The 16,610-nt window shown below is 48.6% G+C and overlaps 1 protein-coding gene across 1 annotated transcript in view; it reads left to right on the top strand.

Moving 5' to 3' along the window:
• The window catches only part of Myo1f (myosin IF), a 55,948-nt gene that overhangs the window by 10,895 nt on the left and 28,443 nt on the right, over positions 1-16,610 (top strand). Inside the window, exons 2-14 of the mRNA XM_041669208.1 lie at positions 3,034-3,171; positions 3,599-3,688; positions 3,777-3,871; positions 5,167-5,254; positions 5,348-5,437; positions 7,273-7,404; positions 7,565-7,699; positions 8,749-8,881; positions 9,037-9,233; positions 13,126-13,206; positions 13,325-13,411; positions 14,517-14,603; positions 14,953-15,120. Of these exons, the coding sequence (XP_041525142.1) occupies positions 3,034-3,171; positions 3,599-3,688; positions 3,777-3,871; positions 5,167-5,254; positions 5,348-5,437; positions 7,273-7,404; positions 7,565-7,699; positions 8,749-8,881; positions 9,037-9,233; positions 13,126-13,206; positions 13,325-13,411; positions 14,517-14,603; positions 14,953-15,120 (1,521 nt within the window). The remainder of the gene's footprint in view (positions 1-3,033; positions 3,172-3,598; positions 3,689-3,776; positions 3,872-5,166; positions 5,255-5,347; positions 5,438-7,272; positions 7,405-7,564; positions 7,700-8,748; positions 8,882-9,036; positions 9,234-13,125; positions 13,207-13,324; positions 13,412-14,516; positions 14,604-14,952; positions 15,121-16,610) is intronic.

Raw genomic sequence — 16,610 nt, forward strand, 5'->3', positions numbered from 1 at the left:
ATAAACTCATTTCCTCGGGTGAGAAGCCCTAGTACCTGGCTTCTGCTGGCTAAGGGCTCAAGTGTCTCAGGAGGGTGCGTGCTGGCATCTGTGACAGCGGAAGGCCATGCCTTGTGGAGCAGCTAGATTCTAATGTCACGTCCGTTCTTTTTACTTTTTGAATCATTATTTTAATTTTAAAGGTGTACACGTTTTGCCATCATGTATGCCTGTGCACTGTGTGAAAGCCAGAAGAGGTCACTGGACCCTCCGAGCTTGGGAGTTTGGGGTTACAGACAGCTAGAGACCACCATGTGGGTTCTGGGGACTGAAGTCAGGTCCTCTGCAGGAGCAGCAGATGCTCTTGACTGCTGAGCCGTTCCTCCAGCCCTGGAGCCCCCAGCACTGCGTACACCACGTGGGGTGGTACACTCGTGTTATCTCAACAATTGAGGAAGAGGCAGGAAGATGTCAGGGTCCTGCAAGCCTGGTCGATGGGTGTGAGGGCTCATCTGAATGAAGGAGAGAAGGGAAAAGGGTGTGGATGAATGGGCAGTGTAAGTTTAGCCAGGACCACACCGCAAAGGACTGAATGTCAAAGCAAAGGATTCATCCCTCACTGTTCAGGCTGTGAACTTGAGAGCATTGTTCATGGCTGTAGCTCATAATCTGTACTACATCTACACATTCTAAAATATATGCTGTATGTATATACTACATTTATATTTAAATTTTTTAATTATACCGACTGATTGATTGATTGATTGATTGATGAGTTTGCACCTGCGGTAACACACGTGTGGAGGCCAGAGAACCAGGAGTTGGTCCTCTCCTTCCACCACGTGGGTCCCAGGGCTTGAATTCAAGTCATCAGGCTCAGTAGCAAGCACCTTTACCCACTGAGCAATACTGACAGCCTATTTTAGAAACAGGGTCTTGATGCATAACTCAGCTGACCTGAAACTCATGGAAGGTCTCCCAACTTCCCCCTCTTAAGTACTGGGATCAACAGCATGCCACCATGCCTGTCCCGCTGGGAGATGAGGATGTGATTCACCTACAAGAGTCCTGCCTACAAACCCAGATTGCTGGGTTTGCTCTCCAGCGTTTTATAAATTATGCTTGGTGAACACTAATGGGGTCTCTGCACGTGTCTGGCAAAGGAGCAAACCTCGAAGAGATGAGTGTGAAGACTCGATTCCAACTGACTTCATCAGCCTGGATCAAGACTTCTACAGAGTCTATGACAGGCAGTTCATCATCATCATATTTAAAAAACAGTGCAATTTGGGAAAAATCGTTTCCTGGTGTAATGCAATCCCTGTTGCACAAGGAAGCGTAATTACAGTGAAACTTGACCCAGTACATGGCATTTCTTCCAAGACGATGGGGTCTAGAGATAGGCTACTTGTGTTAGCTTGAGGGCCTAGAGAAGGCTCTGGCCTGGTCTTGGTCAGACAGATAGCACAGAGGTCATTTGGACTGTTAGCCACTTCTGTTCCTGGTTGTGGGAGCTTGGGGGAGCCCCTGGCTATAAGGGTCATTCGGATTTCTAGGCATCTCTGGTCCTGGTTGTAGGAGCTTGATGAGGCCTGGCCCAACACAGATCACCAGCCTCTTAATCACTTCTAATTCCCAGCTTTCTGGATGGAAGAACGGGTATTTCATGTTTCCCACTGGAAAGACAATCATGTGTGCTTAGCATTCCTGGTCTCCCTGGAGATCTGTGGGCACAAGGACCTTCGTGCTATGCTCCCAACAGCACATACCTATCAATCAAAAACCCAGGAAGTCACATCACATCCACAGTCAAGAGCAGAGAGAGGCAGAAGGGTCATGCTACATAGTGAGTTCAAGGCCAGTGTGATCTACAAGAGTCTGTCTCAAAGCAAACCAATTATTTATAGCCTGGAGGAATAGGACAGTGACGGGATCCATGGACAGGTTCTCTAACACAGAGACGTGGGGCCAAATCTGTCACACGTGTGAGCTACCTTCACAGCACTGTGACATACCCTCCTAGAAACAACGTAAATGAGGAGGGGTTGGTTTTGACGTACAGCTTCAAGGGAGGCATGGCAAGGAGATGACTCCGTTCTCTGTGGCAGGAAGGTAAGCAGTGAGGGCACGGGTGGAAAGAGGGACCAAAGAGAAGACCCAGGAATGCATGTTACTTTGGAGCCTGTAGTGGCCTTATCTACCTCCTGAGTGAGGAAGAAAAGGGGTTGTCATCTTTTATTTTTTTGTTTTTGTAATCAAATATCCTGACAAAAGCAACTTTAATGGACAAAGAGTTTCATTGGCTCACAGTTCCAGGCTACAGCCCATCATGGGGAAGTCAAGGCAGAAACCTGAAGCAACTAGTTTGACCACATCCACGGTCAAGAGCATAGAGAACCCAACGTGGTGGCACACACCTTTAGTCCCATCACTCAGGAGGTAGAAGCAGGAAATCTCCATGAGTTAGAGGCTAACCTGGCTTATACAGTGAGTTCTGGGCTAGCCAGGGCTGCATAGTGAGAGAGAGAGAGAGAGAGGGAGAGAGAGAGAGAGAGAGAGAGAGAGAGAGAGAGAGAGAGAGAGAGGAGGGGGGGGATTATTTGTATCCAATCCTCCTCTGCAAGACTGGTATAATATGAGCCTAGAATCCCCCAGTGAAGGGCTGGGCAGCAAACAGGTCTTCCCACTTTTATTAATGTAATCAAGAGAATCTCCCTCAGACACAGCACCGGCCAAACTGACCGAGACAGTCGTCATTGAGACTCTTAACAGGTGATTCTACATTGTGTCATGCTGACAATTAAAACTAGCCATTCAGACTAATCTCTGTAAATTCAAGACCAGCCTAGTCTACAGAGCAAGTTCCAGGGCAGCAGTGACTACACAGAGAAATGCTGTCTCAAAAATAAAAACAAATAAACCACAACCAAAAACCTAGCCATGGCAGGGGTATCTGAGGAAGGGCGAGTCCGAAGCTGTGGTGGAGGTAAGCCAGATACGCCAACCGTGCTCCCCTGAAAGGACTCACCCTCCATTCTTCCACCCCATCCACAGGGCAGCAAGGAGCGTTTTCACTGGCAGAGTCACAATGTGAAGCAGAGCGGAGTGGACGACATGGTGCTGCTGCCCCAGATCACGGAGGACGCCATTGTGAGCAATCTACGCAAGCGCTTCATGGACGACTACATCTTCGTATCCTCAACAGTGCGAGGCACGGGAGGATGTGGGCAATGGACGTTAGGGTGGTGTCCTGGGACAGGGAAGGCTGCCAAAGGATGGCAGTGCAGGGGGCAGATGGAAGTCCAGCCCAGGGTTGGGGGAGGATGAATAAATGGGGAAAGACGGGCAGATTGAAGGACAGATCATGTAACAAGAGTGCTGTGGTTTGAGATGCCGTAACTGCCGCTGCACCTCTGCCTTGGAGCCCTGAACTACTGTGCCACCAATTCCCCTCTTTCTGCATCCACCCTTCTTTTCCTAAGAGACTCAAGTACATTCAAGTATCTCACCTCTCTCTCCAAGCACAGTGGTTCTGGAAAGTCTTGTTGGAATAGACTAAGGAAAAAAAATATTCGAAAGATAAAGCAAGACACTGCATGGTTCTTAACTACCTCTCAAGACATATATCGGCTCGGTGCTTATCTCTGTAAACCCCTTCAAGCAAATGCCCTACTTCACTGACCGAGAAATTGACCTCTACCAGGGTGCAGTAAGTCCAGGTTGGATGGGTAGAAGTATGCCCACACTTACCCTCTGAGGCATCCAGCTCTGGACTGACCGCTGACCGCCCCCACCAGGCCCAGTATGAGAATCCCCCCCATATCTACGCCCTCACTGACAACATGTACCGGAATATGCTGATCGACTGTGAGAACCAGTGTGTCATTATCAGGTAGGGCGGGGAATGTTCTGTCCAGGCATCCCCACCACCAAGTCTGCCATGATGGTGATGAACCTTTATCCCTATTGCTCTGCCCTCCTTTCTGTATATCCCTTGGCTACCGATAAGGCTCCTAATACAGTGTATCTATTCATTTTATTATTGCCCATTGGTTCCTCCTAAATATCAGCTCCCTGACTGAGGAGACGGCTCAGTAGGTAGGAATGTTTGCTCCTCAAGGAAGAGACCTCTGGGGTCAAATTCCCAGAACTTACATAAAAAGCCAGGCGTGGACACACACCTGTAACTCCAGCACTGGGAGAGATTGAAACAGACAGGTTGCTGGGCTTTTCAGGCCATATGCCTAGCTCCAGATTCAGTGAGAGACCCTGTCTCAAGGTAATAAGGCAGAGAATGATGGGGCAGGGTACCAGATGTCCTCCATTCAGTCTGTGCGTATGGGCACATATACCACAAACATATATAGCACGCTCATAGCACATACACAGACACATAAAGAAGTGTGGGGCATGAATTTTTAAATTTTATTCATTATTTTGTGTGTATGTGTGTGGGTCCATGCATGTCAAGTATGCACGTAGAAGTCAGAAGAAAACTTCCCAGAGTCAGTTCTCTCCTTTCACCATCTGAGGGACTGAACTCGGGTCTTCAAACTTGACGGCGAGACCTGAGCCGTCTTCCCAGCCCAAGAAATTTTTACATTATATCTACTTATTTATTTATATTTACTGGGGTTGCCACATGTCACAGTGCAAGTGTGAAGAGGAATCAGGTCTTTTCCATGAGACTCGGCTTAGCAGCAAGTGTCTCTACGCACTGAGCCATCTCACCAGCCCCTCCTTTTTGGGGGAGAAGAAAGTATTTTTTATTTTAAAAATTACTATTTTTATGTTGCGTGTGCATGATTTGTGTGCAAGCATATCTATGCACCACCTCATGCCTGTTGCTCTCACAGGCTCAAAGAGGCTGCTGAACCGCTCGGAACTGGAGTTATAGTAATGGTTGTTGCCACCCTGTAGGTGCTGAGAAGCAAAGCCATGTCATTTGCAAGAGCAACAAGTGCTGTTTAGTCACTAAGCCATCTTTCCAGCCCCTGGGGCAGGGATTTTTTTTTTAATCTTTCTTGTTCACTGTTGAATTTCTGGAACCTAGAGTAGGGTCTGGTGCACTGTGGGTGCTCAGTAAAAGAATGAAACCATGCATGAATTAATGAATGACTAGACATTAGAAAAGGTGCTTCCCACCATCCCTGCCCACTAACTCTTCCTTCCTCCCACCACCTCCAGTGGGGAGAGCGGAGCTGGGAAGACAGTGGCTGCTAAGTACATCATGGGTTACATCTCCAAGGTGTCTGGTGGGGGTGACAAGGTCCAGGTAAGACAAGAACAGAAGGGTACGTCAGGTCTCCCTCAGTGACACCCGTCTGACCCAGACTGACCTCATTCTACCTGGCTCTATCTACCCTAGCACGTCAAAGACATAATCCTCCAGTCAAACCCACTGCTGGAGGCCTTCGGCAATGCCAAGACGGTGCGCAACAACAATTCCAGCCGCTTCGTGAGTCACCATAACCCCCTTGAGCTGATTCCCTCTAGATACACAGTCACACACGTGTACAGACATGTACATGCATGCAAACAATGCACACACACACATGTACACACATGCATGTGCACAAACATGCATGCTCACACACACATACTTGTGTGGCAAGTACTTTACTCACTGAGGCATCTCCCTAGGCCCTGTGCTTCTTTTTGTGTGTGGGTGCATGCATGCTTAGGTACACATGGGTATGTGCACATGCAAATTTATGCACGTGCGTGTGAATGCCAGAGGTTGACGTTAGGTGTCTCCCTCACCTACTTTTTTTGTTAATACTTATTTTGTATATATGAGTGTCTTGAATGTATGTCTAAGCACCGTGTAAATGTACGGTGCTCTTGTAAGCCAGAAGAAGGCACTGAAATCCCAGGATTGGAGTAACAGACAGTCGTGAGCAGACATGTGGGTTCTGGGCATAGAACGCAAGTCCTCAGGGTTCAGCGGTTAAGAACACTGGCGGCTGAGGACCTGAGTTCAATTCCCAGGACCCAAATGGCAGCTCACAACTGTCTCCAACTTCTGTTCCGGGGCATTTAATGGCCTCATACAGGCATACCTGCAGGCAAAACACCAATGTACATAAAATAAAAACGAATAATTTCAAAAAAATTATCCATAAAATTTTTAAAAAATTAATCCAGATCCTCTGAAAGAGAATCAGCGCTCTTAACTCCTGAACTACAACCACAGGCCTCTCCCTGTCTTGTTTTTTGAGACAAGGCCTCTCCCTGAATGTGGAGTCACCCAAGAAAGATCTGAGCTTAATCTCCAGAACCCATGTAAAAGCTAAATATGCTCTGGTGCAGCCTTTAATCCCAGCACTTGGGAGGCAGAGGCAGGCGGATCTCTGTGAGTTTGAGGCCGGCATGGTCTACAAGAGCTGGCTCCAAAGCTACAGAGAAACCCTGTCTTGAAAAAAAAAAAAGCTAAATATGCTGCACACACCTGTAATTCCCACACTAGGAGACAGACAGGAGGATCCAGACTGAATGACCATCCAGTCTAGGCAAATCAGTGAGCTCTAGAGAAATGAAGTAGAAGGGCTGGAGTAATGGCATTTAGGAGTGTAAGGACCAGAGTTCAGATCCCCAGCACACGAGAAGTGAAGGAAGGGAATATCTGAAGCAAAATGGTTAGCTAAAACTAGTCAAATCAGCAAGCTCTGGGCCTACGAGCCCTTTCCTTGATGCATAAGATGGCAGCAGTCAAGAAAGATACCGATGTTCACCTCTGGCCTTCACCTCACAATCATGCACGCACCCGCATATGCAACACACCCGTGTATTCACACACAAAAGAGGCACAGAAACCTCTGGAATGTGGTGGGGGGAGACTTGAGGAGAGCACAGTTAGCAGGGTTTAGGGCCCCACGGGCGATGCCTGGCCCCACAGTCTGTGCAGCCTAGAGGAAAGACACTGGGAAAGAGGAGCTTAGTCAGAAGTGAGGGGTCAAAAAAATGGCTCAGCAGACACTGCCTCCAAGTTCAATCCTCAGGACCTACACGGTAAAGAACCAACTCCCACAAATTGTTCTCAGATGGGTCCACCCTGTGTTCACCACGGCCTCTCTCTCTCTCTCTCTCTCTCTCTCTCTCTCTCTCACACACACACACACACACACACACACACACACGGACAAGTTAAACATACGTGAGTGGAGACAAGAGAAAGGCAAGTTCAGGTCACAAGAGGAAGAGGAGAAAGGTCAGGCTCATGAGATGGTAATTCTTGCTCTGTCCATACTCCAGGGACTCTGGGATGGGCTAATGTGCTTCTCTGGGATTCAGGGCAAGTACTTTGAGATCCAGTTCAGCCGAGGTGGGGAACCAGATGGAGGCAAGATCTCCAACTTCCTGCTGGAGAAGTCTCGTGTGGTCATGCAGAATGAGAATGAGAGGAATTTCCACATCTACTACCAGGTGCAGGGAGTAGATTGTGGGGCTGGAGGCAGAGGGAGACCCATCTGGATCCCAGGAATGGAGGAAAGCAATGTGGGAAGGGCAGTGTGCGGGAGGGTGGGGCACCGAGGATGGCTGCACCAGGCCAGCTGGAGATGCATGACCTTCCGACATCCTCCAGCTTCTGGAAGGGGCCTCCCAGGAGCAGCAGCAGAACCTAGGACTCATGACACCAGACTACTATTACTACCTAAACCAATCAGACACCTACAAGGTGGAAGGCACTGATGACAAGAGCGACTTCAGCGAGACCCTGGTGAGCACCAACCACCGCTCTGGCTGGCCCAGAGAACCTTCTGTGTGAGACACTTATCCAAGGTTATACAGCAGCTGGATAAAAAAAGGGAGATTATGGAGCTAAGGAGGTGGCTCAGTGGGTAAGGTGCTTGCTGTACAAGCATAAGGACCTGAGTTCAAACCCCAGCACATTAAAAAGGTGGGTATGGCAGCACATGCTTATATCCCAGCACTGGGACTGCAGAGACAGGCAGATCCCCAGGGTTCCCTGGCCATCTCGTCTGGTCAAATCAGTGAGCTTCAGGACTAGTAAGAAACTCTCAAAGATAAGGTGAAGAGCTGGGAAGAAGATTCGGAAGGCAAGTCCGATGAGCTGAGTTTGGATTGCAAGCGTGTGTAACCCCAGTGATTCTGTGGAGAATGGAAGGTGAGATAGGAGAATGTCCAGCGCTCATGAGCCAGCTGGCTTAGCGTATGCGGCAGCAATGAGTCTGTCTCAAACTGAGTGGAAAAATGAGAACAGACAGGCGCAGATTGCCTTCTGATCTCCAGACATGCTGTGGCACACACATGAATTCTCACACACACACACACACACACACACACACACACTCTTTTTAAACTTGGAGAACAATAGAGGAATACACGCAATGTAACCCTCCAGCCTTCAGATGTACCTGCTTTTACACATACATGTGCAGCCGTCACATGCGCACATGCACAAACATACAAACACATACACATGTGTACACCACACACACACACGCACAAGGCAAACCAGGTGGTTGGGGAAATGCAGTCTCGCCTATTTTTCGAGAAAACAAGGCATATGGTACCCGAGGAAGGACCCCCAAGGTTGACCTCCGGCCTTCACACACACATGAACACACATGAAGAGCACACACACAAAGCAAAATCAGGCATCCAAATGTCTGGTCTCCCTGAGTCCAGGCTGTGAGCCCAAGAGTCTAAATCTGCAGTCAGGATGCTGTGAACCCAGAGATCTAATTCTGTGGTCAGAGTGAAATCCAAACCTGGTGGCATAAGCTGTCCCCGTTGTGCCCACAGAACGCCATGCATGTCATTGGGATTCCAGCCAGTGTGCAGCAGCTCGTCCTGCAGCTTGTGGCAGGGATCCTGCACCTGGGGAACATCAGCTTCTGTGAAGAAGGGAACTATGCCCGTGTGGAGAGCGCAGACCGTGAGTGTGGGTGCTGTCGAGAACTGGGTGTGAGGCTCGTGCATTAGGACTGCTTCTTCCCACTCTGATCCCATGAGAGCCATGTTGGTGTCACTGCGGAAGCTCCTATGTCCTGAGAGCCTGACCAGCTGCTTCCTTTTGCTTTGGTCTGGCAGTCTTGGCCTTTCCAGCCTACCTGCTGGGCATAGACAGTGGGCGACTGCAGGAGAAGCTGACCAGTCGAAAGATGGACAGCAAATGGGGTGGACGCAATGAGTCCATTGATGTGACCCTCAATGTGGAGCAGGCAGCCTACACTCGTGATGCACTGGCCAAGGGGCTCTATGCCCGCCTCTTCGACTTCCTGGTGGAGGTGAGTGGGGCCAGCACTAGAAAGCTCTGGATGCCTGGTGCCTCACAAGCCCACGGCATTTGGACAGACAAGTGGAAAGGCAGGCTTGACTTGCCCATCTCACCAATTCATAAGGAGGTGAAGGGCAGCCCCATCACAGTGGTGGTGATAGAGAAGGCTGGGTGTGCTTGCGAGCTAATATGGTTGTCAAGGAGACAAAGGGATGGTATGGAGCTGGGTGAGGTGAGTGAGCCAGCGATAATCACAGCACTAACAAACGTGTAACAGTTAGTGGGGCCAGACATGGTGACGCACACCCGTAATCTCAGCACTCAGAAGCCTGAGGCGGGAAGAGTCCAAGGACAGTTTGGGCTGCATAGAATGACCCTATGGTATGTATTATTTTGAGACAGGATCTCATTATGTAGCACAGAGCCTGGAACTCTCTATGGAGACTAGGCTGGCCTCAAACTCACAGATATTAGCGCTCTGTCTCCCGAATGCTGGGATTAAAGGCATGCACCACTATGCCGGACATTTCTTTTTAAGTAGGAGCTGTGGAGAGACCTCTGTCGATGAAGTGCTTGCTTTGCGAGCATGGGGACATGAGTTCTGTCTCCAGACCCATATTACATTTATTTCTTTACTTTGTGTGCATGTGTGTGTGTGTTCATGCTTCAACACATGTGTGGGTGTTAGAGGTTGACTTGAGGGGCCTGGTGCTCCTTCCCCCATATGGGTTCCTGAGATCAGGCTCACATCATCCGCCATCAGCAAGCATCTTTACCTACTGAGCCTTCTTCTCAGCCCAGCACTTTTATACAAAAAAAAAAAAAAAAAAAGCCAGGCATGAAGCTGAGGACTCAGTGGATAAAGGAGTGAGTGTCTCACCAAGGCTGCTATGGCATGCAAGTGTGCGCCTCTCTCTTTCTCTCCCTCTCCCTCTAATAAATAAAATGTGATTTCAAAAACTGTTAAGCCAGACATGGTGCATTTATAGTCTTAGAGCTGGGAGGCAGAGAGAGGCAGATCCCTGTTGTCCAGCCTCACCTACTTAGAGAGTTCCAGACTTCAAAGAGAGCCTGTATCAAATAAAAAGCTAAAAACAAAAACCAAGATACCTGAGAAACAGCACCCAAGGTTTGCTGTTCTCTAGCCCCACATGCACACAAATGTCTATGTATGTATGTATGCATGTGCGTGTATGTATATGTATGTGTATATGTATATATGTGTATGTATTATATATCTATGTATGTATATATGTGTTGTGTATGTGTGCATATGTAAGTATGTATATGTGTGTGTATGTATGTATGTATATATGCACACCTGAACACATACACACACGCTTTTGCACAAACACAAACTCACACACAAAATTATATGCCAAGCCTCCTTCCCAGTATATTAAGTATGTAAAGCAACTTTTTAATGTACATTTTTTAAATTCCATAAGGTTGCAAAGTGTTCAGTGATAAAATTCATGAGGTCCTTGGTTCTCTTTCCAACATGACAAACAAATGTACACACGCGTGCATGCATGAACACATACACACACATGAGAAAGGAGGGGGGAAAGTTCCTATGAAGTATAGGTTGAACATCTCTAGTTTGAAAATCCCAAAATGCAAAAATACTTCGAAATTCCAAACTTTTGAACACCAACATAAAACTAGAAGTGGAAAATTCTGTCTCTGATCCCATGTGGCTCTCAGCTAAAACCCAGCTGTAGGGGCTCAGCAGTTAAGAGAGAGCCAGGAGGTGGCGGTGCACACCCTTTATCTCAGCACCCAGGAGGAAGAGTGGGTGGCTCTCTGTGGTCTAGAGAACTAGTTCTAGGACAGCCAGAGCTACACAGTGAAACCCTGTCTCAAAAAACTGAGAGAGGGGGCTGGAGAGATGGCTCAGAGGTTAAGAGCATTGCCTGCTCTTCCAAAGGTCCTGAATTCGCTTCCCGGCAACCACATGGTGGCTCACAATCATCTGTAATGAGGTCTGGTGCCCTCTTCTGGCCTGCAGACATACACACAGACAGAATATTGTATACATAATAAATAAACATTTAAAAAAAACTGGGAGAGGGAGGGAGGGAGGGAGAGAGGGAGGGAGGGAGGGAGGGAGGGAGGGAGGGAGGGAGGGAGGACTGCTCTTGTAAAAACCAGGTTCAATAAGCAGCATCCACACGTTGGCTCACAATCACCTGTAACTCCTGTTCCAGGGGATCATTCGCCCTCTTCTGGCCTCTTCTTGAACTGCATGTACGTTGGGCACAGACATTCATTTATGTAGACAAAACACCCATACACATAACATAAAAACAAATAAATCTTTTCTTAACTAAATAAATCTTTAAAACAAAAAAATGTGCACTAAAATTAGTGTATAAAGTACATATGAAGTGTAAGTGAATGTCAGGTTTAAACTTGGGTCTTGCTGGGCATGATGGAACACAGCTTTAACACCACCACACAGGAGGCAGAAGCAGACAGATCTCGGGGAGGGCAGCCTGGTCTACATAGTGAGTTCCAGGAACACCAGCGCAACATAGAGTGACCTTATCTCCAACAATAAACAAACAAAATTTGACCTCATGCTCCAAATATTGCATGTTTCTCAGAACCAAAATGCAAAACAGTTCTTGCTCTAAACATTTCCAGTCACAGATCATCAAAGTTCAATGCCTTTTAATTAATTAATTTTGTGGTAGTGGAGATGGAATCCAGGGATTAAAGTGTACTATGCAAAGTACCCTACTGCTATTACGTGTGTGTGTGTGTGTGTGTGTGTGTGTGTGTGTGTGTCTGTCTGTCTGTCTGTCTGTCTGAGACAGGATCTCCAGTAATCCAGGCTGGACCGGAGTGAATGTAAGACATATATGTGCAGATGCCCACATGGTACGTCAAATTCTCTGGAACTGTCATGTCAGGTGGCTGTGGGTGCTGAGTATGGAACTTGTGTCCTCTAGAAGAGAGCCACCTTCCCAGTCCTTCAGATATTTGACTTTAAGGAAAGCTCCTGCCCTGTACCCCAGCCTGTCCTGGAACCCATGCTCCAGCTCACAAGTCCTTCTACCTCAGCTTCCTGAGTGCTAGGATTACAGTCTCTAGCCATCATGTGTAGCTATCAATCCATTTTAGAGATGAGAAACTTGAGGTACAGTGGAAATATTTGACTCTAAAGTCAAGAATTGTGATACTTCTGCACTTGGGTTTGCAGGTGGGAGTTAAATATTAGAGAAAATCTGTCAAGAGGGGACACAGTCACAAGTTTAGCTAGAAACACACTGACAAGGTGGCTAGGTAAGGCATTTGCTGCCAAGCCTAACAATGAGTTCTAGCCCCACAACCCACATGATAGAAGTGGATAATGGACACCTGAAGTTGTCCTTTGACCTCTACACACGTGACCTAGCATGCACACACACACGCACACACACACATGCACGCACACACGCACGCACACACACACATGCACGCACACACGCACGCAAGCACACACATGCACGCACACACGCACGCACACACACACATGCACGCGCACACACGCACGCACACACGCACGCACACACATGCACACATGCACACGCACGCACACACACACACATACTATTTATGTCAAACTGAGTTCAGATTCCAGCACTCATATAACAACCACAGCCCAGTACTATAAGGGAGTAGGGACAGGAGGATTGCTGGGATTGCTGACTGCCGGCCTCACTCCAGGGTTAGTGAAAGACCCTGTCTCGAAGGAATAACATAGAGTATGATAAAGGGCACCGAGTACCCTCCCCTGGTCTCCACGCACATATGTGCACACAACACACACACACACACACACACACATTAGAAAAAAGCAGTTTCCAGAACATAACAAGAGGGGGATGACTGCGGCCCTGTCTCCATCTGCTCAGGCCATCAACCGCGCCATGCAGAAACCTCAGGAAGAGTACAGCATCGGTGTCCTCGACATCTACGGCTTTGAGATCTTCCAGGTTCGGCCTGGGACCTCCCCCTTCCATCTTCAGCCCAACCCTATTCTACCTATCGTCCTGGGCTCACCCAGTGTCAGCACAGTCCACTAACAGAAAGGTCCTTTTCTTTCCTCTGCAGAAAAATGGCTTTGAGCAGTTCTGCATCAACTTCGTCAATGAGAAGTTACAGCAGATTTTTATTGAGCTCACCCTGAAGGCGGAACAGGTGGGCTGGGCAGTCAAGAGACAGAAGACAGGACTTCACCTCTCTCTGTTTACTGTTACTATAACAAAATACCAGACATAATCAATTTATAAAGAGAAAAGGGAGGCTGAGGATGTGGCTCAGTTGGTGGAGAGCATGCATGAAGCCACCCCCAGCTGGATAGACTGGGTGTGGTGGCACATGCCTGTCATCCCAACACTCAGGAAGCTGGTGCAGGGATGTCTAGTGAGACCCCATCTTGGAAAATAGAGCTGGGTGTAGCAGTGAACAACTTTAATCCCAACACTCACTCACAAGGCAGAGGCAGGTGGATCTCTGTGATCTAAAGAGTCCTAAGACAGCCAGGGCTACACAGGGAGGCCTTGTCTCAAAATAGAAAGAAAGAAAGAAAGAAAGAAGTAGAAGGAAAAGAAAGAAAAAAAAACAGTTGTTTGAGCAAGTGCTCTGTGCCAGGTACTGTTGACACATGCGTAGAGGAGTAGGGACAACACAGAATCTCTGTGGAGGCCTCTTGAGCATGTATGTAACACAGATCAGTAGGAGACCAGCTTGGCTTGCTGGGTTCCAACCCCAGCATCTGAAAAGGAAAACAAATCTGCTTTGATTCCACCTCTCTTTTAAATGCACAGCCTAAGGCAAAAAGAAAGGGCAATGAAAAGGTGATTTAAAGTAAACTTTAAAAGGTCCCTAGGCTGGGGATGTAGCTCAGTGGGTAGAATGGCTGGCCTCCCACACACAAAGCCCTGGGTTCCAACCCCAGAACAAGATACACCAGGTGCAAAGGTGTACAGTGGTCACCCCAGCACTGAGAGGGGGAGGCAAGAGGAGTCAGATGGTTACATACTGAGTTAGGGGCAGCCTGAACTACATGAGACCCGTCTCAAAAAATAAAAAATAGAGTCCAAAGCCCAAAGAGGTCTTCCTGAGCAGGTTGTGTTTGCAACCGGTCCCTGATTCTGCTGAGTCCCAGAGAAGGTGTCACAAAACACCACAGAGTTGGCCTAGGAAAGGAATGAGGGCTCCGGGTATTTACAGCTCCCGAGGTGAGTGACGAGATGGGAGTGGGGGGCCGGGCAGGTGGCTCATTGCCTCACTGCACCCCCAGGAGGAGTATGTGCAAGAGGGCATCCGCTGGACCCCCATCGAGTACTTCAACAACAAAGTCGTGTGTGACCTCATCGAAAACAAGCTGGTGAGGCCTGGGTGACTTTAGAAGGGACAATCTTCCAGCCACCCCATCCACCGATTCTTCTGTCCACCTTTCATTCATTCAGCAAACACTCCCATACGTAACATTTTCAGACTAACGGAGATCCCCCCAGTTATACCAGTGTGGTGTTAGGAGAAAAGGCATGGATTCCCTGAACTCCAGAAGGGGGAGGAGAGAAGAGAGGAAAGTGGGGCAGAGGGGAGGGCATAGGGAAGGGAAGAAGAAAGAGGAAAGATCACAATTTGAGCTTGTATTTAGGAGTCCCCTACCAGCCCCCCAGCTTTCCCGGAAGGACCCCAGACAGGCTGAGCCGAACCTCTGCTCCCCTCAGAACCCCCCAGGCATCATGAGCGTGCTAGACGACGTGTGCGCCACGATGCATGCAACTGGCGGTGGCGCGGACCAGACGCTGCTGCAAAAGCTGCAAGCTGCAGTGGGCACCCACGAGCACTTCAACAGCTGGAGCGCGGGTTTCGTCATCCATCACTACGCAGGCAAAGTGCGTGGAACTCCCTGGGTGGGCGCCCCCTCACAAATCCCAGGGGTTCCCGGTTGTAAATCCTACCCTCCGCCCTGGGACCAAGCTCCCCCTCCAGAGCACCCCCTGCTGACCAGAACCAGGAACTTTCTCCTAAATTACCTGGACACCTACCTTGTGTCCACTCAGCCAGGGCTGCAGACACACACTGGCCTCTAATCAGTTTACCCAGTTAACAAGGCAGCTCCTAACTGACGAGACAGGTGGAACTCAACTGGGACAACAGATTACCACGGTTCTTCTATGCTGACACACATAGCCAGCGCTCAATATAATCCTCTGACCCTTTACAAACAAAATGGGCTGGAGCCTGTTTGCCTCAGACCTACATGAGGCTACAGGCACGCCCTAGTTTCTGACCCAAGCTATCGACTCCTCTCCAAGAGTTTCCTGGCTGTTCCCACAACCTCTGTCCACAGAGGCGCTGTCTGTGTTCCACAGAGGCACTGTCTGTGTTCCACAGCTAAAGCTGCAAACATCAGGAGCAAAACCACTAGAAGACCTCACTCAAAACAGCCACCCCAGCCCACCCTCGGGACTGAAGCTCCTTTCCCCAAAATCCACTGTGGTCTCAGGATGGCCACACACATCTCTAGTCCCAGCACTTGGGAAGTGGAAGCCGAAAGAGAAGGGGTTCAGGGCCATCCTTAGCTATGTAGGACCTCCTGAGACCCTGTCTCAAAGAAAGAGACAGAAGGAAGAAAAAGAAAAAAAAAGGAAGGAAGTAAAGAAGGAAGGAAGAAAAAGAAAAGATAGAAAAGAGAAAAAAGAAGCCAAAACCAAACATATATATATATCCCATCATGGTGGCTCACGCCTTTAACTCCAGCATCCCAGAGGCAAAGGCAGTCAGATCTCTCTGAATTCAAGGCCATCCTGATCTACAGCTGGGCTACACAGTGAGATCCTGTATCAAAAAATAAATAAATAATAAAAATATTCTGGGAGCTAAGGAAATGGACCAATGAAGTGCAAGCATGAGGCCCCACGTCTAGATGCCCAGCACCCCAGCAAAACCAGACCCAGTGGCTTGCTCCAGCACTGGCAGGAGACAGGAGACCCTGGGACTTGTTGGCCAGCCAGGTTAGTCAATCAGCAAGTTCTAGGTTCAGTGAGAAACCCTGTCTCAAAACAAAAACAAAAACAAAAAAAAAAGGTGGAGAATCATTGAGGAAGACAGCCCACATCCACTCTAGGTCCCCACACATATGAGGACAGATAAACAGCCTAACCTCCCTGGCAGCGCCTAGGGACCTGGCCTAGTTTCAATCCCCTTCCCTCAAGTTCGGTCTATAACTTCCCACCTTCCCCTGCCACTGACCAAAACTTCAGCCCTGGCACTCAACCCGGTGTCTCCCCTTACCTCCAGCTCCAGGCTTCATCCTTCCACTTCAGTTGAGCATCAGACTTCTGGGGAGCCAGGCCCCAAACAGTAGGTCACACCCTACCAT

Source organism: Microtus oregoni, unplaced genomic scaffold (genome assembly GCF_018167655.1).
Source record: "Microtus oregoni isolate MIOR12 unplaced genomic scaffold, Mior012 000019F_ref0000042, whole genome shotgun sequence".
Classification (NCBI taxonomy): Eukaryota; Metazoa; Chordata; class Mammalia; order Rodentia; family Cricetidae; genus Microtus; species Microtus oregoni.